The 24,376-nt window shown below is 36.3% G+C and overlaps 2 protein-coding genes across 5 annotated transcripts in view; one reads left to right on the top strand and one right to left on the bottom strand.

Annotated features, from left to right (window-relative positions):
* Positions 1 to 24,376, top strand: part of CTNNA3 (catenin alpha 3) — a 536,681-nt gene that overhangs the window by 145,954 nt on the left and 366,351 nt on the right. The gene's annotated exons all lie outside the window — the stretch shown is intronic.
* LRRTM3 (leucine rich repeat transmembrane neuronal 3) overlaps positions 10,980 to 24,376 on the bottom strand; it is an 87,706-nt gene continuing 74,309 nt past the window's right edge. The window contains exon 2 of the mRNA XM_009960665.2: positions 10,980 to 11,189. Within this exon, the coding sequence (XP_009958967.2) occupies positions 10,980 to 11,189 (210 nt within the window). The remainder of the gene's footprint in view (positions 11,190 to 24,376) is intronic.

The raw sequence follows: 24,376 nt of genomic DNA, 5'->3' as shown, positions 1-24,376 counted from the left end.
CTGGAGTTTCCTAAGCTAGGGACTGGTATCTCTTGGAGGAGACTTCAGAGAAAAGAAGATAATATTTCTGTGGATCCTAAGGGAGTTTTATAAAGTTATTTGATCTCAAAACCCCCCTACTGAGCGTTTTTAGCCTGACAACAGGCTTGTAGGAAAGGAAGGATATGCGACGAGCAAGGGAGGGATTGGCTGACTAGCACTTTGCTTTTTAGTTTCTTTTATCCAGCAGGACATCTTTTTCAGTCTTTGAGAATTGTGTTGCAGTAAAGCATAGCTTTGATTCAGTGTCTTTTTGACTCTTAAGGAGAAGGTGGAGGCAGTTCTGGTCAAGAGGGGGGCACTCTCTGGGAGGCTTCTAATAGCCACTACTCAATGAAACGAAATTTTAATTCTTAAATGACTATATGGATGAGCTGGGTTTTTTTCAGTGTCAGAAGGAATGAGTTACCCTCTCATCCAATATTTTGTCAAGTATAGGAAATATCTCAGAAGGCTGCAGGTGAGTAGTTATGAGATTAGCTGATGTGTTGTGGGTATTGCCTACGTTGAACTGTGCTACATAAAACACTCATTCTCACCTCCGTTGTTGACTCCTGACTATCATTTGTAGAGGTGCAAAATCCCACTACTTTAAAAGGTCAAATCCTCTAAAGCCAATGGTGGAACTTCAACTGAGTGTAATGCAGCCAGAATATCATCTTGTTTCGAGGAGTTAAGCTCAGCTCTGTGGATATAAAAGGACATCTGTGTGGCATCTGGTAAAAATAAAGGGGGGATGAGGGGGTGAACGGAATGTTGTTAATTTTTTTTTTAGAAGTGTAGTCTGTGTTGAAGATTTCATGCTGTGCTTTTTGTTGTTGCCTATATTGCCAGACACCAATGTTTATTGTAGTGTCTTATAAACGTTCATTGAAAAATATATTCAGTATTTTTGTTAAAATACAGTCCTAGTTATATCTCTTCTTTTATTGGAATTGTGCTCTATTTTTGATGTTTTGACATTCTCTCTATGCAGTTTGGCTATTACTTTATTTTTCTGTTGACATTCGTGATGCAAAATGTAAGAATTTCTGCAAAGCAGAAGGAATAAATTGCGGTTTGACCTACTGTTTAAGCTAAGCAAATTAGTAAAAGAAAAAATGTTGAAAAATAGTGTGAATTTATCCTGTTTTCCTCATGCATTTTTTAATCAGTATTTCGTGGCAGCTAAAATTTGAGTAGGACTAGACTATATGTTTCTCTTAGCCTCAAACTGCATGTAATCATTCAGAGTATGCTGTTTCTCTTTGTAGGGAGCCTTATTACCCACAAGCAAATGTAATTTATCATCTTTTCCTTCAACAATTCCCCTTCTTCCTCTATCCCAAAATAAATCGGAAAAGATTTATGAGGTTCTGAAGTCCACAAAACCTACTTCATTACCCTTAAATCACGTATATCTTATTGCAAAGCTCTTATTTTTGTAAGAATTTTGGGAGCAGAGTATTTTACGGGTTTTGGTGTGCTTTTGTTAAAGATGAAAAATGCATTTTAAAAAAGTAAATCTTTTGAGAGTTATTGCTGCAAAGTAAAAGCCCTTTTTGTCAGAAGAAAAACAGTGGATCTACCTTGAGATGTCCAAACAGAATGAAGTATTCAAGCTGAAAAAATAAGATCAATTCAGATGATATTGTCTTATTATATATATTGTGTTACTATCCTATCCTTCTGACGTAACATAATATCTTATTCACCTATTTTTCCTGCCATGGCAGATGGGGTAGACAGCTTGTTGAATCTAGATGTTGTTCTGTTCACTCCTCTTCCTCAGAGGATTAAATCTGATTTGTGACCAATCAATATGAATGAGCAGCTTAATTTGTGCCTTCCCATTTCCATTACTTCCTGTTTATTTGGTTATCTTAATCTGTTACCATAATGACCAGTTACACAGTTTTGTCGAGTCCTGTGTCAAGTCATAGTTGAATCATTTTGGTCGTCTTTATACATCAGCTTCTCTTACTGTTTTCTCTCCTTTCTTTCTTCATTTTATACATCTGCCCCTTCTCTTGCATAGATAGAATTAATTTTTTTCGTAGTTGATGTATTTCCTAAAGTTTGTGGCATAGGAGAAGATGTTTTTCAATGAAATGCTGAATAATTTTTGGACAACTTTAATGGAGATACTGGCTTTGCATGAGAAATAATTGTAAGGGTCTCAAGAGCTGTTGTTGGTAGTTAGCACATTTCACCCTCATTCTTAATGGCTGGTTTGCTTATTTATCTCTTCAGTCAGACAGTAAACTTACAAAGCAACTCATATTATTTCAGCTTGCTTGACCTGTTGATGCCACTATATATGTTAAAGATTTTCTTTTTACAATGCTTGCTTATTTTTAAAATTATTTTCCAAGGTTGCCTTTATAACTGAGAGTCTTGAAAACTGTGGTCTTAATAGAAAAATATGCCACTAAAGCATAGCAGACCTCTGCTAAGCAGACCTTTTGATAGGCAGCATTGTATGTCCTCATTGCCACATGTAATTAAATTAATTTTCTTATGGGCAATAGTTTGGTGTCCTTACGTACATTATTGTTTATTTATTTATTAAATAGTTCTGTCTTTGATTTAAGTTTTCACTTCCTTTGGTTCCCCTAAAGTCCCCTTAGATGAAACAGGTCATTTGCAATAAGTTATTTTTAACTTAAAAGCACTTGATTGAGGCTCTAATTTAGAGTTACTTATTTGCCTCCCAGACCACTTAGAGAATTGAGATTTAAATGTTTGCATATGTGGGTCTTTGTCTTCTTTTTCGCTGTGGTCAATTACTGCTTTTAGTTCATGTATATAAGGCCAGCTTTTTTACCCCTCTTAATGACTTACATTTGGATATTGTCTTACTGGTTATTCAGGTATACAGAAGATATTTAATACTAGAGAAAATGGGAATACTATGTTTTTCATTTGGGAGGAGGGCAGAAGCTTTTTCATTATCAGGTTGTTTGCCTTTGTGTCCAGACTTAAATTTAATCCTTCTCATCTCCTATTTTATTTAGTGCCTTATTAGCCTGTACCTCCTTTTAAAAAACAATCTTAAATATATTCTATTCTAGCTCCATATAATTTTTGAGAATATATTTTTTTGTTCCTGCAGCATAACTTAGTTGCATCTATGTTTATATCCCCTTTCTTTATACCCACTCTTAGGAGTTACACTGAATTATCTCTCATTTAAATCACTTCAAGTTTTAGCTAGCAATGTGAGTGTTTTACTTCAGTAACTTGTATTTTTGTGATATTAGCAATGCCCCTGCATAGATTTCCCCCCCTCCTCTGAATTTTGTAAAAGAAAAATTTAAACACAGGGAGTTGTACAATAGGCCATTAATGCTTATTTCTGGAAGCACAAATTAATTTATTTTTTTCTTTTACTAATAATAATTTTGGCTTTTAGTAAGATACTTGCATATTAATAAAGGAATCTTAAAATATAATTTAGCAGTATAAATGATCTGAAATCAGTTCTTAATTTTGGTGGGTTCCTTAATTTCTTTGCTAAAGAAAAATTGGAACTTCAAAAATCCTGAGGCAAAATGCATGCAGGTAGAGAAGAAAAGAATGAACAAGTGCCAAAGCTTGTGAATATGGTAGAAGAGACTGGAAGAAATTTACATTTCAGTTGTCATTTTAAATTTAAACTGTGAGGTTGATCCTGCAATGCAGAACAGAGGCAGATCTTTATGTTTGGGGTCCAGATATCTTCAGCGAGATTCTTTGTAGATTCCATGAGTAATTCAAAGAAATAAAGAAATGGAAGAAAGCTTCAGGAAAAAAGTAGCACAGAAATGGCTATGTTTAAGCCAGACAGGATTATGAATCCTGTCTTACAAATCTTACGAATGATAATGTATTAAAAATGGAAATAGAAATTTAATCAATAATGCTTATTTACAGTCAGTTTCATTAACTCCATTCCTATTTAAGTATATAATTTAAAAAATATTTAAAAGAAAAAAAATACTGGTCATCTTCACAAGCAGTGCATCTGTCTTTCTGAAAGCTCAAATTTTGGAAAATATCTTACTTTTCTTCTCTTAAAACATCATGAGACTTTCAGTCAGTAGTAACCTGTATGACGTTTTTCAAGATGGCCGCAGCATATATGGGTGTAGACCTCCAGCAGCTACAAGCAGCAATTAGGTTAGGCGTAAGGAAAAATGTTCTGTTAGCAAGAATAGTTAAGCATGGATACAGATTGATGTAGATACTGTGTTCTCCAGAGACTGAAGGTTTTTGAAGTTAGGGAAGCATCTGTCATAGTAAAATTGATTTTGCTTTGAGATCGGGTGGACATCATGTTCACCCCTCCCAGTTCCACTTTTAAAGTTTGTGCTGTAGTAAGTTGATGAAAGAGGAATTAGGACTGTTTATACTGACATCTATTAATCATAGGTGCTCAAGGCTTTAGGGTGCAAAGAGAGAAAAACCAAAACCAAAACCCAACACCACCTTGTGTAGTGGTAGAACAAATAAAAAAGGTTGATTTTTATTAGCATGTTATAGTGTTAGCATATTTATGAGTTTATATTTACAGGATCTAGTGGTGAAGTAAAAGGCACTTGAGTCAGACAATCTTTAGCGGGTGCTCGGTAGGCAGCAAATATGTTCAGCTCTGGAGATGGATATCTGAAAGGCATTTAACATTTTTTTTCTTTACAGTAACTCAGCCTGAATAGTTGGTCTTTTTTTAATATTTGGCATTCTCAATTGCAACAGTTAGAACTTGGAGAAAGAAGCAATTTGCAGAAGGAGAAGAAATACAAACTGTCTAGATAATGCTAAAGCAGAAGACAAGAAAAAAAAAATCTTCTTTATGAATCTTATTTGCATATTAAGATATACCATTGACAGCTGTACTTTTTCCTTTCCAAAAAATGAGAATAAGACTTTTGGATAGTGAATCTAGACTAATCGTGTGCGTTTACAGGTTCTTTAAGAATAAAGTTACCAGCAGCAAGTAATAGGGAGGTGCATCATCATTGCTAGTAAAATAAACCAGTTTCATTATTTCTTTTGAAAGAATAAATGACAACAAAAAATGTATTCAATATGAATGGTTCAGTTAATGGATTTCCATGCCTCATTTATGACACACTCTTGTATAAAACTACTGAAATTAATGAGGTGCATAGTGCTGGAGTGACACATCGTTTTCTTTTAATGAGTATTCTCATCTCTAGTTGATGAGTTTTTGTTCTCTAAGAAGTACAGAATTAGTATATACAAAGTTCAAATTATTTGATTTTTGAGATATGTTTCATTGGTGCAATCGCTTTACGATTAGATTGCAGGTAGAGCTATTGCTGAATTGCATCCACCTTAACAGTCTGTTTCTTGTGGAATACAAAGTGGAAGGTACTCTGTGAAAGCTGGAAAAAACGTACTCTTATATACCTGAACATTTTTAATTCCTTTAGTGTTCATTACAACAGTATCTGGCCTGTTTATAACAGTTGACCTAAGGCAATTAATGAGGCAATCAGCAAGTATTAATATTAATCCAAAGAAATTCCATACTAATGCAATATTAATTAATGCTCACTTGTGTATTATTACTGTTACATGTGTCATGTCTATAGTGGTGACACTTTGAAGTATCCACTATTACAAATGTTTTAGAGCTTTATGTAGCAGGACTGGGTATGATGAATTCTGTGTGGCACACTCGCTTGCTGTTACACGGCAGGTGCTCCTTTGTAGTTAGCCATCTAAAGAGACAGTTTTAAGAATGAGTTATTTACATACAAACTTGATGTTGATAAAGTAAGATGGAAGCTCCATGCCACGTGGGATTTTCACAGTTGTACATGCTGCACTTCAGCTTACATAAAAATTCTTGACAAGGTTCTAGTGGCAAAATGTTAATTCCTTAGGTGTTCATTAAAATAACATTAATCATGAACTCTGATGTTCACGTTGATTTATTCTGAAACTTTATAATTAAAATTAATCAGATTCTATAATTAGGTAGAGCAGGAAAATGGAATTTGGCCTTCTTACTTTATAACAGAACTATTAATTCACTTAAATGTTAGAATTTTTTTGAGAAATGTAATGAACATCTGCTTTTAAATATGGATCACACCATCGAACTTGTATCTATTAAGAGGTTCATGTGTGTCTATGTTGAAAAATATTTTGCAGTACTTTGTGAGAAACAGGCTTATTTTTTGTTTAGCATTATGGTGGACTTGAGAAATCTAAAAAAATATTCTGCTTTCTGGTGAGCTGAATCTTGATTTTTAAGGGGTGCACACACTCCCCCCCCCCCCCCCCCCCCCCCCCCCGGGAAGTCTAATAATTAAATCTACAGGGTTTCAGATAATTTCCGTACGTTAGATGATTGGATAGATGTTATTTAAGCTACCGGGAAGTTGTCAGTCTGTCATTATTAATTACGTGATAATATGTTTCTGTGTCAAAAATGGAAGTGAAAAGTGTTATTATTACACTACTTTTATCATTAATTTCTACTAGAACAAAGAAAAGAGGCAGCTTTTCTTGTCGAAGTAAATTGTTACAAATTTATATGGCTTCAAAGAATCTGTGTGCATGGTCAAAGAGGGACTGTTAAAACTCCCCATTTGGCTCAGTAAGTCCCTGACCTACAAATTGTTGGGGACTGTAGGGGCATTCTGGGGAAGTACTGTGTGTGCTTGCCCTATTCTTTAGTTCTTTCCATTTCATTTTGCAATTGCTGTTTGAGACAGATTATCAAGCCAAGGTGTACCTTTGGGCTGACCAAGTAAAACTATTATTACATTTATTTACAGGTATTTATGCTTTTCTGGTAAGATTTGCCTTTGGGAAGCCCAGGCCCGTGAAGCCCATGGAAAAGTCTGGAGCAAAAAGATCTTTCCCTCAAGAGGGGAGGATCAGGCTAGGGAACATGAGCTGAACTGTTCTTTCTCACTTGTTCAACAGACTATTTCTGCTAGACCAGCTGGGAACTGAAAATAGCTGCTTGTATTTAACACTATACATGATCATTTAATTTGTTTCCGTTAACCATCTTTGAGTACCTACATTTCTAATAAAGCAATTTCCAGAATTTATTACAGTTCCATTGACACTGGAATCCTGGCTTTATTTTTCTAGTCAGTGGTGTTGCCCTAGCAGTCTTGTTTTCATGTTTTTACTGTTCATATTATGCCTTTTGCACAGTTTTTGTTCTCTTGTCCAATCTGAGGATTGGAAATAACAGAAAGAGCTAAAAAATGCCTTGAGAGAGAAGGGGAGAAATTGAGAGGCTGTCAGTAAAGCAAGCTAGTACACAGCTTCTGAGGCTGGTACGTTTTCTGTTTGTTGTATGTTGCCAAAAGAAGTCTGGTATTTGCTATGTGTATCTGAAAACTGTGAATTATTTTTTTAATTATTTGGTTTTGTTAGCAGATCCCTTGCGAATGTTTTGTACAATACATTATACTGAAAATTTGGGTCGCTTTTTAATTGAAAGAGTCATTTGTTTTCTTCTATAGATGTTATTTTTGTCTTTGTTATTTTTTTTATATACTGACTTGAGACATACGTAGTCATTTGTCAGATTAATCATTAATCTTCCTATATACCTTGTTCTTTAGATAGCACCTCCATTCAGATACTTGTGCTCAATTTCCTAATGGATTTTTCAGCCCTGTAAGTTGCTGTACAAGCATGATCCACTGATGGATGGTGTGAATTGTTGCTTGTAGCTGGATTTAGTTTTAATTTGTCTGGGTATTTTTATTGCTACAGGCTATACTCTCTGTTTGTATTTTGCAAGCATAATGAATTAGCCCCACTTTTTCTTGATAAAATGATCTACCAGGATATGGTGGTGTCACTTAACTGTATGACTGAGAATGATGCTATTGGCTACTATTTCTGGTTTATGGATCTTATTGCAAAGGGAAATGGTATATGAAAGTGACCCTCTGTAAATAAATATTGGAACCCATAGGCTCAACCTCCTTTTTTCTTGCTAACTTGTCGCTTGGAAGGCTAGGGCTTTATTAGGTGATACTTTTTTGTTTTGTTCACATAACTAGGGTGTTTACTATTTCTGTGCACTCTGAGACACTATATAGCTGGCAATAATATGCTGGAAAGTACGTGTACACAGACTAACGTAGGACCTTAGGAGTGAGTCCTTGTTTTGGTTAGCCGAACCTGGATTTTTTTCATTATATGATTTTTTTTAGGGAAGTTACCTACTTGCCATCTACTTTTTTAGAAGATATCCATCTCATTGAGAGTAGCAGATTTTGTATTGATGTAGTTAGTCCATTAAAAAGAGTGGCGTCCAGTTATATGTATGGGAACATATGTTTTAACACTCAAGATCTAGGGTGGGCATGCATTCCACTGCTGCTTTGGGCCTTGGGATGTTGAATGTGCCTTTCAGAGCACTGGAGTGACACACTGGGGTTACAGAGAGTCTGGCACTACAAATGCCCAGGAAGTTTTTTGTGATAGTATAGTAGACCTGTGAGGTGCAGAACCGCTGCTGCTTCTGTGACCCTGCTATTCTACCATTCGTCTATTGATATGTTGGTCTGAAATGACAAGTGTTTCAGGAGAGGTCCAAGACAAACCAGGTTCATTAATGTATGCTTCCTTATCAAGGAAAAGAAACAAAAGTTTTGTGTGTACGTGAATATATATACCTAGTTGTTCTTGTTTAACCAGATACATCAAAAAGATTTTCATCTCTTGGTGTAAGAAAATGGTTTATCGTGTTCCTTAGCCTAAGTTCATTAGAGTATCTGACACTGAAAATATTCATGCTGTGCAGTTCTCTATACGTTAGAAGTTCATAGAGCCTTTGAACATTTGTGCATTTTGAGTAACTGCATAAATGTCGGGACCATGTTCACACACCATAAATATTTGAGGGCAGTAGGTCAAGGTAAGGAATAGCAAGGACAGAGTAAGAATAACTCAAATAATTGTTTGGGAGGACAGTATTCGATCCTAACAGCTCAGGCCTTCTGTTATGACCGGAATGCCTAATTGTTAAACCTTAAAACCAACTTTGAAATTAAGCAGTTAACTTCTTCCTGCCGTACAAAAGTCACTTGACTCCAGAATGACACCTGCATTTTTGCTTTCATTTTATAAATAGAAAAATGTATTTTAAAACTGTGCATAGTAAAATTCCAGCACTGTATAAGAAGACTAGAAATTCAAGAACCCATGTAGTAAAGAAATAAGAAACTGAAGTGTGGAGGTTTAAGATGAGTGTTAAAAAGACAAGCAATGTTTTGAATAGCAAATAATTTATGCAAAATATGTTACAAAATCTAAGATGCTAAATAAATAACCAATACAATGTGTTCTGTTTTGACACTTTGTTTCCACTTAAAAGATAGTGAATGCAGATTCATTTGTTGACAATATTTTGAAGCTATTTTTCATTATATTTGCTTTATATTTTGTACAAACAGTTGGACTGTAATTTTAAATTTCAGTCTTCTGCTTTGAAGCTACATGAAAATATGGTGGGATAAACATTCAGAAAAATAGATTTGTGGTTATATAATTTCCCTTTATTATAAAAAAGTTGCTTCACCATATGAAACTTTTTTCTCCTCTATTTTGGAAGGCTCGTGTTCCCTTTTATGTTTCACCAAGTTGGCATGATCGAATGTGTTACTAATTTCTGTAATCTTTTATGATTACAACATGAGGGTAGTATTGTAAAAGTTACTTGCACACAGTATTGAGAAGTCTTGGAGATTTAAAACTGAAGAATTGGATATAAGTATGCTTCAGTCCAGATATTAAATGGTAGACAAATAAACAACATAGTAATTGTTAAAGACTTAATACTACTTTTTTTTTTTTTTGTATTTAAAGGTTTTGGGTTTTTTTCTTAGCTTGATGTGTCATAATGTTAAAGAACTATTAACTTTTACCATTTGGTCCAAATTACTATATTTTTCAGGAAAGTAGACGTTTCTTTCTTCTCTGTAACATTTTACATTCGAGGAGTAGTATAACTCTAGGGTTTTCTTTCTGTTGCCACTTCTGTCAGCAGCTGTCTTTGACAGAAGTAGGTTTCGGGCCCATTAGTCTTTAAGTAGAAATACAAATGCCTGATCTGGCAGGCTATACTTTCACAGCAGATTTTGTAAAGACATCTACCTATTGGTGTCTCCTCTCCATATTGTCTTGTAGAACATGAGACTTTATAAAACATCATCAGCGCTGGCTAACAGTTGCATACATAAACTTCATTGTTAAAATATATCTGTTTATGCTTACATTTTTCTGATTTAGAAATCAGGCTGTATTTCAAGGCAACAGATAAGTAGATTTGTTAAATTCTTTTTTGATTTTCATTTATAAGAAAACTTGGCTATGTATTTCAATAATTTCATAGAAGTGTGAATAGTTAAACCCTCCTTTTGGTTAATGCGTGACTTCTGGAACCAGTAGATAAAATTCTATTAAACACGATAAAAATGGTGCATATTCTGCAAAGGACAGAATTTTAGATTAAAGTTTTCTGGGCACAAAAGCAGTAACAAAATGATCCCTACAAAACAGAGTAACTTAATAACACAAGAAATAACTTTTGTTAATTTGAAACTTTAGAAACTGAAACTTGTAAAGAAAGATGTAATTAAATTATGGTACTATACATACCAGCTGTTCTTGGTAATTGAAACTTTACAATATGAAAAATACATTACATCTGTACAGTTTATACAGGTAGGTAGGATGAATTTTGAAAAAGATTCACTTCAAGGGTCATACTCTGAAGTCAAAAAAATACTGCACAACTTAACTAATTACAAATTGTAGACTTGAAACAATTAATCTTTGTGATTCATTTTTCATTTGGACAGGGATCCTAGAATCCATAATATTATGTCTCTCACTTCTGTCCATAACGTTACATAGAATTTGGTTGCAGCCTCTGCTACAGGAAAAAAAAGACAACAAACCCCTGCCAGTTAAGCCAGCTGCTGACTGTGTTCCTTGATTCGTGCTGTTGTTGTTATTGTGCTCAGATCCAGATCAGTTTCTAGGTGTGTTTCCACTGTTTCTTCCTGGTTACTCGAGTCATAGGGCTTGTGAGCAAGCAGTTCATGATGTACTCCACAGTAACTTATCGTGGGCTGATCATAGGCAAGAAATGTTGACACATTCATAGACAACGGTATCTAGGGGAAAAACAAAGATGAAAACCAGCCAGTTACCAAAAGATGTAATCAAACTGTACTTGCCTGAATTTGATGTTGAAGAAACACTATGTAAAACCATTGGCTAGTGCCAAATATAGTGCTGCATGTAAAAAACCTCTTCTTTCTCTTTATTCCTCTACCCACTCCATTCCACCCAAACCCGGGTCTTTACTAGGGTGTTTTAAGCCTATCCACTGCCACCTTTGATCTTGTGGCCCACGGCTAGGTGCGTGCTTGAATGTGTTTGTGTGGATTAAAATGTAATTGAAATTAAATTATCTTTAGAATGTAATTAGCCTCTGCTGAAATCAATCTATCAGGGAGGAGAAAGAGGAGTGACTCAGTTGAGGATACATGGAATATTTCAAATGAAATTTAAATGGCTTTTCAAGTTTAAGAGTGGTTAGTGGATCTTGCTTGAATTTATCAGTGGATGTGATACCTTTGGTCTGCTGGGAAATACTCACAGATTACAAGTTTCCTGTTATTTAGAGCATAAACATCTGTTTTAATCTAGCAGCTTTCAATAAATATTGGACCATGGTAGAGGATATCTTCATCCACTGTTATGCTATGGTAGCTCTGGAAGCTTCACTATTGCAGGTGCAGTTTTAATTCAAATGCTTTCAGCTGAAAAGTTATTAAATTTTTTTACTGTTTTCTTGGGAATTTTGAACACATTTCCACATAGGATTATTTATAATACGCTATAGAATCAGAGGTGAAATTAATACAGATTTTGAATTGTATGTATTTGTACTATTAGATTTGTTTTTACATATATATTAAGAGAATTGAAGGGTGAAAAAGGTGACTATTGTAATGGCTGTGTGAGTCGTGTTAAAGTATTTAAAAATCTTTATAAAACTAAAGAGAACAACTTTTATTTGTGACTTCTGTTGTTCTGTTGCTGTTATTTTGAAGACTGACTGAAATGTAATAAAACTAAATATGAAGACAGGTAATATTTAAAAGCATTTTAATTTGAAATCTAACATAATACAAACCAAAACTGTTTTGCATTAGCACAACTGGTTGATGCATTTGGATGTCCCACCTGTACCTCTACATGCTTATGACAGCATGTTGGAAGTCCCATTATGAACGGTGCTCATACGCAATGCAAGACATGGAGACAGACTGAAAAGCATAAGTAAATGGATGACTTTTCTACCTACATATGATATATCAATAGCTCGTGAAGAGCTAAGTAACATTCAGCTTAGAAGATGGATGTATGTAGCATATCATGTGATTACACTGTCTGAATCGTAAGAGTATCAGTTAAATCTGTGTCAAAACTGTGTCCTCATAAGGTAGAATCAGAAAACCAGTGGAACCTATCTTTTTCTATCCTTATTCTTGTATTTGAAAGATTTAAGACACCATACTGTATCACAGGTATCTGGTAATCTTCACTCACAATAATTCACGAGCACTCTCTGCATTTCATGTAGCCACCTTGGGTGTTGGCTGTTGTTTTTTATTCCTCGTGATGAAACACTGGATGAACACCTCAGGCTTTCTTAAAATAAAGAAAAGACTTTACCTGAGGAATAGCTCTGGCATTTTAAATACATGCAATAAGAAGAAATGCTCCCCATTTTCCCCCCTACATAAACACTAACAGTGTCTTTTCTTAAACTATTGAAAATTTCATTTTACAGCTCAAAATGTATTTCCTAACCTAGCTTCATGAATGTGGCACAATATTGGATGGTGTCAGTTTGGGCAAGTGCTACTTTTGGAGGCTGCAATGCAACATGTACTGTCTCCTGCAGCTTTGCTGTCACGATAGAGGAAGGGCTACAGTGCTACACTATGTCCTCATCATTACTGTGATCACATCCAGAACCCTGACCCCTAAGTTATCTCCTCAAGTAGCAATTTCAATACAACCAACACAGTTCTTAAGCTGTACTGCAAACAGGGCTGATCCACTCCCTCCCAGGTTGATTGTGCCTTCAGTTCCCATGGTATTGTACGGTAAAAACATCTCCGGTCCTCTTTGTACCTAACCTAAAAACTGCCATAAATTCTGGAGATTGATATAAGCAAAGGCACTTCCATCTCCATTCGCTGGAATTCATTCTCTCAACCAGATATATGTGCCTGAGAGATACACAGAATTTCTTGCTGAATGAATGACCTTAGTAAACAGTGAGGCTGAAAGGCAGGAGATGTCCCAAGGAGCGTACAAAAAGGAAAAGTGGTATAAAGGCCCTGGCTGTACAGGGAATCATGTAGATGGCTGGTACTTGTTCTCTGCCTGCTCAGCTAATTTAGTCATATTTGCATGGTCCTTTTTGTACAGGAGCAATGTTGGTGAATGGCCTTGAATTACTATCCACACTTCCATGGAAACCAGACAACCAGACAAAATGTTGGACAATCTGGCTTCAGCTGTGTTGTTGCCCACATTTTGATGGGAATAGTTGATGAAGAGTTACTTAGTGCCACATCTATCAAGGTAGAAGATATGGGTCGACATACTTCATAAAAATTAAAATCTGTCTCTGTGTGTTCAGAATAAGAGCTAAGGCTCGCACACATCTTTGAAAAAAGGATGTTTTATGTATGTCGGACTGGAAAAAGGTGCATAGCCATTGCTATTCAGAATGTGGTTCCATTACCATATGGTCTGGGATATCCCTTTGGTCAGCGGGGATCAGCTGTCCCAGCTATGTCCCCTCCCAACTTCTTATGCACCCCCAGCCTGCTCCCTGGTGGGGTGGTGTGAGAGGCAGAAAAGGCCCTGGCTCTGTGCAAGCACTGGCTGAAACATCCCTGTGTTATCAGCACTGCCCTCAGCACAAACCCAAAACACAGCCCATACCGGCTACTATGAAGAAAATTAACTCTATTCCAGCCAAAACCAACACAGTGCGGTATGCTCTTAATACCTGGTCATATTTGCAGTAGCCTTTCTTCATGTATTTTTCATGTAATGTGTCTAAATTGCTGACATTTGATCATATTCTGTTTTTGGCAACATCAGAATAGAAAGAAAGCAGAAGGGAGGAAAGGAGCACTTTAACTTCTTCAGACCTATAGTCAGAAACAAGCTGATTAAGGTTATGGGCTTGTTCTAATTTCTTTCTTTTTGCTGACATGATGGCCCTGCAGTAAAGCAACTCGACAGGAAGTCGGTCAGCAGCATTAGGTGGGCTAAGCAAAGTATATGTGCAGTTGCCATGAAATGTAGACAATTACATACATACATTTCTTCATGCATACACATAGATGCCTGAGTAGGAAGAGATCTAAAGGCTAGCTGAGATTAGAAAAATAGAACAACTTTTGGATTGATGACATTTTCCTTAGTCTGGTAAAGTTTCTGTTATGAAAAAAAATTAGCTTGTGTGATGCTCCATTGCTGTTTTCTGCAGTGATATATGAAGTCGTGTGGCAATTCTACCTAGTTCTGGGCAAATATGAACCAGGAATGATGACACTCTTCAGCAGAATTTGCACTGGTTCTCTTGTAACCAGGTCATTCCTGTAGAATGCAAAATCTTCCCCTTTTAGAAAATTAGTGATACGCAGACCTGTTACAAAATCTCCCAGATAGTTTCTTCTGATCTACTCCTTTTCTCTTGATGTATCTTTTTCCCCTCCTTAAGCGTGTCCCCTTCTGTGTCCCTGTTTCCTAGAATGGTCAGTTTCTGACCACTTGCCATGTTTCTTTTCAGTGTAAGTATTTGGAGAAGGAGACTTCTTGATCACTCCATACTGCAGCTCATTTGTAACCATCAGGTGAAGCTGCTACCAACTGCTGCTTTATTGCTCTCTAGGTGTGCTGGAGCACTTTGGGCTTCTCAGGTTATAGTCCTGGAACTAAGGTGTCAACCTTCATGGCATTGTAATTAAACAAGGAACATCCCCATTTGTATTTCCTCCTTTGCATTTTTCTTTCCTGTTTTCCTTCTGGTAGTGGTGTGTGTCACTGTAAAAGTTCTATCTCTATAAACCTCCTGTTCTTTGAACTCTTTTTAAAATTTGAGCAAGTACTACCACAGAATTTGTAATGATAGCTCTCATCTCTGACAGCAATTCTGGAGTAAAAACCACTGCATAGTTTAATTACTAGTGATGTGTGAACTTCATATTATTTGGAGTTCAGGTTCAGATGAGCATCCAAACAGCCTCAGCTTATCTCAGATTTACAGTTCAGAAGCCTTAAAATTGCAATTACTGTTCAAGGAAGTGTCTATCCTGCAAGCTGAATTTCATTGCATAGTATTAAATCTTTGTACAGTGTGTGTGTTAGTTCCAGCAACCTTATATCTTTTCAGTAAGGAAGTCTAAAACTCCAGACTTGTTTTACATGGAAAATGTAGCTAAAAGGTTGCATAGCAACGAGAATTTTTTCAAATATAATTCTGTTAAATCCTGACAAGAACTTAATCCAAAGTTTGGGTTGCAGATGTTTTCACATTTCTGTTTTGATCCTCACTGACAGTTGAAAAGTTACCACAGATTAAAAGGGAAGGTTTTTTTCTTAAAAAAAAATGAGACTGAGAATTTGACTCTGGCTTCTCTAGCAGTTATGGAGAGCTGCAGGAAATGGGTTGTTTTACGCAGACTGCAGTAGTATATTCAATACTAAATAGATGTGATCTGGTTGGGGAGGGGAACGCTTCTAGCTGTAGATGAATATCTTGGCAGTCAGCAAAGATGGGAAAGGTTATAGTGAAGGCATACAGCATTTATTAAGATTCTGGTGTGGTGGCTGTGTTCTTATCTGATTGCTTGACCTTGGCTTGGCTTTCATAAGAAACAGAATTACATTTTTTTCTGAGTTTGTTGTATTTAGAATTAGAGGCAATATTGTCAGCCTAAGGATTTTGGAATTTTGTTAAATTTAATGGACATGGGGTGTTCAAACGTCCCGGGGGGATTTCAAGACTCAGCCACAGAATCCTGGAAATGAAGGCTTGGAAACTAAAGGCATAAGGGCACAGCCACAGATCTGGAGTGGCTTAAGAATGTAGGCATGGGAAAATACGATAGGGCAAAGGAGTGTTACCTATGGAGATGGCAGAGATAAGGAGCTGAAAAACAGAAGTTCATCAACAGGAGGGATGAAAATAAGTAAACCAGGTTGTATAATGAAATAGGAGAATAAAATGAGCAGACGGATGGAAGCAATAGAAGTGATGGAGTTGTGATGTATCATTCTGAAAATGTACAGAGTATAGGAATGTCATTACAACATAGGCATGGGAATATAATATACCAGCATACGGTAAACATATGGGAATTAATACTATTTCTTATAAAAGTCAGTGGAATTTTGCTATTGACTTCAGTAAAAAAAGAAAAAGGAACAAGCACTTGTAATGTGTATCAGGGAACCATAAAGGTTTTATTGGTGTGAATCAAAATTAAATGCTTTATTCATGACCACTGTGAAGAATCCTGTTATTTCAAATGAACCTCAAAACAAACCTGATACTTTACCATCCATTAGTTGGTCTTTGTGGTGTGTTTGCCATATTATTTAAATGTATTGGAGGTTAAATTTTGAATAGTACTATTTTTGAATCTTTATGCATGTAAAACAGAAAAAGGCTTGGAAGGAATAAAATACCTTGGATTTATTAGGTAATACATTAGAATAAATTATAATTAATGTATTTTAAAAATCGTATCTAAATTGACTCTTTCATGAATTTTAACAACCTGATTTCAGACTTTGAATTACAAGTGAAGGCAGTTTCTATCTTCATTTGGGAACCCCCTGAATTCCTAGTTTCTCTCCTATTCCCTGTACCTATGAACATCAAATGTTGTTCTCAGCAAAGCATCACTGCATCCATTTTATTCATATTTACTAGCCGTTATTTCTGGGATATCTTTGATTCTTCTCTAAATACCCCTGTTTCCCACAGTTTTTCTTATTTGCAAAAAGCTTGTCAAATTGTGCTTTGGTTTTACTACATCTGTTTTTTCATCCCTCTCTCGACTTCCCAACTTGCCTACTCCAAGCTTCATTATGCAGTTCTCTTTGGCATGGTCAGACACATTCACCTCTTTTCCTCTGTCACCCTCTGGCCTGTTTTCCCATATTTCTCGTCTGCATGTTTCCTGCCTTGTCCCCTGCTTTTCTCTTCCATTTCTCTAAGTCTTTGCTTTGCACCATGCCTAGTGACTTCTGCATCTGCCTCTCGCTCTCCAGTGACTCAGTCCTTCTGCCAGCCCACTGTTTCTGTCTTCTGGCCTACCCTGAGCTCATTCCACTGAAATGCATCTTATCGTGCCCTCTCTGAGAGCTATCTCTTGTAGCCAGAGCTACCTTCCATGATGGAGGCTATAGGCACAGTTTCTCAGTATTTTCCTGTCTGCCTTCTTTCCGTGCAGTCCTCCATAGGTGCCCTTTTGTTTTCATATGCAACATCGCAGGGCATTGTAATGCCTATCCCAGATTTTACCGCTGACCTTTCAGAACACTTTACCCTGTTTTCTATGTCCTGGTTTTCTCTCAAGAGGAACTGATTTTCCACAAATACTTTTCCATTGATCTCTAACACTTATGTCCTCAAGAGGTCTATATTAACTTGGTTGTTTCTTTTTCTTCTGCTATAAGATGCAGAGAAAATGCTATGTAAAAATGTAATCCAAAAAGTCTTGTTCCGGTGCTGCAGTTCTGTGGATTTTTGGACTTGTGTTAGAAACTACTTGTGCTGAATGGAGGAAACCAGTTGAACATACACCCCAGGCACACTGTAGTAACCTTGCAGGTACTCTGCTCCTTAGTGGTCCTGTATTCTTCCAATAACTTAGGTAGGTCTTGGAATATTTGAAGTACTTCACAGGGTTCTGGTTTACTGATAAAGTTGCACAATTACCTGAGTGCTCTTTCAAGTTTTTTAACAGGCTTCTCCTTGAAGCTGAGTCCCTGTTCCATATGGAGTCTTAGGACAGGACTGTAGCAAGATTATTCTGTACCTTTGCCTCTGTCTCCTGCCCCTGCACCCCTGTGTAAATCCTCTCTGTGATTTAGGCAGGTCTTACGTGTAACATGTCTCTTATTTTCTCTCTTAAGTAGTGTGCTCAATGGCTTTCTGTGAAAGCCCTAGAGCTGTCTGGTAGGTCTAGTTATGAAAAGAAAGTACCTATCTGATTATGATCTCATCCCATTTCTTTCATAGTCTGCTTCTTCAAGCATGTGTTTACTTAAAAGTGCTGTGCTGTGAAACAAGGGAGATAATTAAACTCAAGCTTCTGTTAAAGGAATAGATAAATCTGTTATAGCCAATTTGTGACAGTCATGGATTTGCAGTTCAGATCCTCCTAGCTCCTCTACCAAAATGTAACTCAGCCACGGGGGTAAGGTTACCAGATGTTACTTTTTGGTGGTGGTGGTATTTGCATACACTGTGTGGAGGTCTTACTGTAAGGCAGTGAGTGCTCTGATTGAATTGTGATCCCTTTAAAGTGCTGAAAATGAGTGGCTGCAAAAATTACTAGTCACTTGTAAAGATCTTAGTTTTCCTTTAAAGTTCTAAATTGTTAGGTGGTTGTTCCTTAAAACTTGTGTTTGCATATTTCAACCTTTCAAAGTCCAAATTCTGAAGACCTGGGAAAGGGCAATATGTTGTTAGAGCAGCTGGTGAGAACTTTGGCATGAAATGTCACAAGGCATTGGTATTAACTTACCCAGCTTTACTTGTGAATGGCAAGGAAGAGTTGTGCAAGTGAAGGAATGAAAAGGGAAGGATGTTTTCAAGCTTTTTATGCTTCTCTCAAAACTCATTTCTGCTTAGTTCAGGATGTAATAAAAAACCTACCAAAAGTGTAAGCGGTAACAATAGCTTTCGTTGAATAGCAAAATTTTTTTCACACAAATGTTAAGTTAATGCCCTCTTGGTGAGGGACAATTGTGTTTTCTATTCAAAGGGCACACCTATGCAGATGTTGTACATGATTTCAACATGAAAATTTCTTTTATGAGCTCAAGAACACTTGCTTTTCTTCTGCTGTGATTTTCCTTCTCTGCAATAAATCTGGGCAATAAAATACAGTAATGATACGTTTCATGCACTCTGCTTGGTTTTGGTAATTTTTCTATTCCAACCTGTTCATCTCTGGTTACCTAAATTGGGGGGGTCCCACTTTGTGAGAAATAATGCAACCGAAACCAAACATGTATTACTATGCATTTTGTGCCCAATCTTCACTGTCACGTTAGACTGAACATGTGTCGTAACTGTACATTCTTATCTGAGAAAGACGAGTGAAGAAGCAAAGCACAGAAGAGAGGTCTGTATCACATCTGTATTTTAAGGTTTTTAAACCATCTGTTCAGTCACACTGAATGTGAGGACCAGTTGTCTCCATGGCAATATAAGAAACATACTATTTCAGAGCTCCTGTTGAAGTAGCTGCTGCTTCTATACTTTACTTGATCTAGTGGCTGAATGCCCTCTGTTTATATTAATACAAAAAAGAAAAAGCTTTACTAAGTACATGATTAGAATTATAGTCCATCAGTTATAGTGTTCTTATCTGTTCAATGTTTAACATGGATTTTAAGTAGTGTATGATGCAGCATATTCCCTGGGAGAGAGTGGTGGTTAAAAGTAAGAATCACCTTTAAAAACAAAGGCCTTTTGAACCTTTCTGTTGAATGTTGGACAAGTAAATGGTAAGCTGATTTTTCTGAGGTATGGGAGAAGATGCAGAGAGCATTCAGCCACTGCTGGGTTCCATGAGAAAACCATGCAATTTATTTTTAGTTATGACAATGTAGATTTGGTGTCTGAATTTTGAAGTAGAAGGAATTGGCAGAAATGTTTTAGCCAGTTGAACATACTAGTTTTGACGATGGCCTTTGCCAGTTTTTGACATGCCAAAGTGAACAGCTGCTAATGGCTGCTACAGAATATCATCCCTTTTTGTTAATTTTTAAGAAGCAGAAGATAAGGAAGAGGAGGAAGAGAACTAAAAAGGTTTTATTTTTTCATTCTGATTCAGTTCATTGGTGTTCAGGCTAAGGAATAGTGAGCTGTGGTTTCCTAGTTGCGGGACATTTTGTCTTGCATGTTGTTAGTTTTCTCAAAATTCGAACAGAGTGACATTTGCTTAACATCTTTCCTTCCTGCAAAGAATGTGACGTTTGTGGGATAAGAACAATTTGTGACTTGATTAGCTTTAGTTGCTTGCTTGGCTTCTGAAACAGTATGTGTTACATTTTCTTTTACTTAAACATTCATGTTAGCTGTTAACGTTAAAAACTGAACAAGTTTTAAGTACTGTTCTGCCTGACAGGGTAAATAGCTGCCTTGCCTTTTTGATTTTTTTTGTTATTTGTTAGTGTGTGTCGGTTTGTTTGGTTTGGTTTTTTGTTTTGGTGTTTGGTTTTTTTTTAAACTTTAACAGCTTGCAGTTTTGGATTTTTTTTTTTTTTTTAAGGTGACAGTCCTTCAAGTTCTAGTGTAGTAAATTGAATTAGGGAAGTAGGTATGAGAGTCTGTGATTATGAGTAAAAATCTGTCCTTTCAGTTGTTGCATTTTTTGAAATATGTTTCATAGTATTTAATAATGGAGTGTATATTACTCTAAAATATTTCAAAAAATGTTATTACAATTAGATCCATATCTCTTGAGCACTAATCTGTTCAAGTTTCTCACTTGTTTTTCATTTGTATAGAAGACTTGGTGTTTATTGATAGGCTCTGAAGGCATAATTTCTGAGTTATCATTTAAAAAAAATGGCTCTGAACTTTGTGGGACTGAAAGTAAATCAACATGGATAAAGCTTTTATTTTGGATGCTGGATAAATGATGAATTCAGTTCAAAGTATTAGATAGGAAGCATTTGTTACATATAGAAAAAGCTAGCTATTTTTGTCTTAGTATGTTGCAGCTTGGAGGACCTGACCATCATACTGTATCTTAGTTATAATTAATTATTTAGAAATCAGTAGATAAAGTTAAAATATGAAGAATTTGCATGACTAAAAAGCACATGAAAAAAAGACACCTTTGAAAAGTAAATAATGTATTTGTAGAGATGTTGCAAAGTGAGTATGTTTGTAAGCCACATGTATGTACATAGATGTGTGTATATTGTACACATACACTTGTAAGTCTTGTGGACAAACCCTAAAAGAGATCAGTGCAGCTCCTTCCCTTCTCCTTTAAAAGTTTTAGAATACTAAAAAGGAAACTAGAATTTATTGGTACATGTAGAAGGAAAGGGAGCTGAATGAAAGGAACCAATGAGGTTTGTTTATATTATAGATTGTTTTCATATTTAGGGGAAATCTGTCTCCCTTAAAAAAAAACCAACATGTATCATAAAGTTGAAGAAACAACATATTACAATAAAGTTTAGAAAGACTTGTCCAAACCAAGCTTAGTTAAACGTCAGAGTGCCTTGTTTAGTTAAATACCCTACGGCCTGGTCATGCAGGATGTCTTGCAGAAACCGAAGGGAAGACTTTTTGTTTAGGAGAGCTATATGGAGAGTAAGGTCCACATGATAGTCTGTGGTATTCCTCTTAACGAGCAAAAATCACTGAAGAGTGTCTATATCCAATATCTAATCAGTTATGGCGCAGGCTGCAGTTATTTTTACAGATTTTCATTAAACGTGATTATTTTGGTTGATAGTTGAACTTTTTGGCCCACCATAGGGATGTAAGTAGGTTTTTTCGAGGACTCTATTCCTCAAAGGTTAGATTCTCGTATATTGCATAAGCTTGTGTAGAGTGTGATTAATATGATCTCATGTTCTTTATCCTTCTCTAATCATTTTAATGTAATAAGCAATTTTGATATCCCCTAAGTGCTATAACAGGCAATCTCATTTCTTTTAATCAGGCTTGTTTACAGAGAAATAAAACAGCAGCAAAATAAATAACACTGAATAAACCAGAAATTGAAGTATTACCTACTCTGAGCATTCAGAACCACGAGTCAGACTCTGAAGAAGTTATGAGCCTGCCTTAAGAAAAGGAGGGTATTTTTGTTGATAAAATCTTTAGCTTCTTGTTTACTTTTTTGGTGTGTGAGCAGTTAGGGAGTATTGTGTAGCTTTTGTGTCTAACTATGAAGACTACGTTCTAACTTTAGTGAAAGCTGAAATTCTTAAAGCTCCAATAGTAGACACTTTAGGAAATATCAGGAAACTTGATAATACTGATGATAAAAATGTCTTTTTGCCCTTTCTCTCTCTGTTATCTCACAGCTGTTAACCTCTTCTTTCTTATCTTGGTTTATTGTTTTCCCTCTATTTCTGTCTTTAAGAGAAAGTATCCTTCTCATTATTAATGGTGTTAATCATTTGTGTAACCACTACATCTTCCAGTGATATTGTTGTTGGCTGCCATTAGTCTATTGTCTCATTCACCTTTGCTTTTCTTTGTATTCTACTGTATCTCTTCGGCTACTTTTCAGTAAGGTGCCCTAGTGTTCTCTTTGCTTAAGTGTCATATCCCAAAATATACTTTCTTGACTCCAGGAAAGGAAACAGGAAAGCCTGGTGGTGCTGAGACAAACTCACAGTGAATCCACCTGCTTTTAACTTAAAATTAGGTTTTAGCCCTTGATATTGAAACACGTCTGCTGAATGGACTGTGGTTATAGGTTTCATAGTGTCCAAAGGCTGATCCTGCCAACTGTTGCATGCAGTTGTGACTCCTAGAATGAGCTGATGAGACATCCACATAGTTAATCTAGTGTTTGTATGAATTGGAATTGTATGGGCCAACAGATGCCAGGGCCAAAAGATTTATAGTGCAAGTTCTTTTCCCTTCAGATCTATGAGAGCAAGGAGGAGGCCTTATTTATTCTGCTAGTTTGATTTTTCTTTCTCAAAATTTTGTGTGTAGAAAACTGAGTTGAAGATAAACTTGATGTATTTTATTTGAATGCTACATTACTAATAGCTTGAGATTTAACTGGGGTACAAATTTAGAAACTACAAAACCCCAAACTGAAACCTTGTGCTTTCAGTCCTTTTCTCCTAACATTTCTGGAGAAGGTGTTTTCCAGTCACACCTATAGCTGACAGAATCCTGTCCACAGTGGTGTTGTAACTGAAAAGTCATCATGCACTCTCAGCAACATGGTTGTGCTGGCAAGACTCTTCATGCAGATGCAGCCGTGCTTAGTTTCATTAGCTTAGCTTGTATCGGTCAGGATGTTCTTCAGCTGGTGCAGGAGGTCTGCTGTTACATTGTTCTGATGGGATTGCTGTTACAGCTCTCAGCTGGCTTTTGGTAACATTGAGACATTCGATGGTCAGCGATATGTTACGATATCGGGAATATTCCTACGTAATGAAATCTCAACTCCCAGGAGCCTTGGGAAGTGTGTAATAAACGTTAAAAAAAACCAATAAACCCCCCACCCCCCGCCTTCAACCTGAGCTTACCATTCTCTGAGACCTCTTTGTACTGCTGCATTATTTTGTGAGGCAATGCTGATCAATACTTGAGGTTGGCCAAAGCATACCTAGATATATATGGCATGTGTGGATTCATTTAAAAGGCATATCATGAAAATGTCTCTTTGGATGTAGGAAACGACTTATGAAGAATGAGAATGTTAAGTATGTGGGTTTTATTTCATTCTCAAGTGTGTTGCAATATAAATTCCTCTTTTTACATTTTAAACAACAAGTTTCCATGGAATGGTGTCCTCTTGTGCACACCGTTCTCAAACAAATTAAGAAATAAAAATTAAAAAAATCTAACTTGCATTCATAGCTTGCATCAGCTTATAATACGAGCAATATTATTTCAATGATTAATCCAGACATACCTGTCAGAGATGGGAAACTTATACTGAGACTGCTTTAATCCATTTGCTGATTTTTGTGATCCCAAAGTCCCTTGAAGTACCTGACTGAAATCCAAATGTGCTCCACATGCTGAGTTTTTCGTGTGAATCTTTAAATTAGTTGGGAGACGTAGACAGATTCACTTGGGATTCAATCATTTGTTGAAGCTTAAATGGTTTGTTTATTGTGGGAAGTGTTTTATTTTTAAAATCTGTTTTGCATCTGTTCTCATTGAAAAACTTAGTACATTGTGCACAGAATTCCAGGTATTTTGCTCCCGTCCTTCCTTTCTTGTTCCCTCTCCCCACCAAGGTGATAAAGGCTATTTTTTGTTTCTGTTGCTGTTGCTCTGAAGTATACTTTGCTGAAGAAG

The sequence above is a fragment of the Leptosomus discolor genome, chromosome 6 (assembly GCF_034619465.1).
Source record: "Leptosomus discolor isolate bLepDis1 chromosome 6, bLepDis1.hap2, whole genome shotgun sequence".
In the NCBI taxonomy this organism is placed as follows: Eukaryota; Metazoa; Chordata; class Aves; order Leptosomiformes; family Leptosomidae; genus Leptosomus; species Leptosomus discolor.
This window is presented reverse-complemented; position numbering and strand designations above follow the sequence as displayed.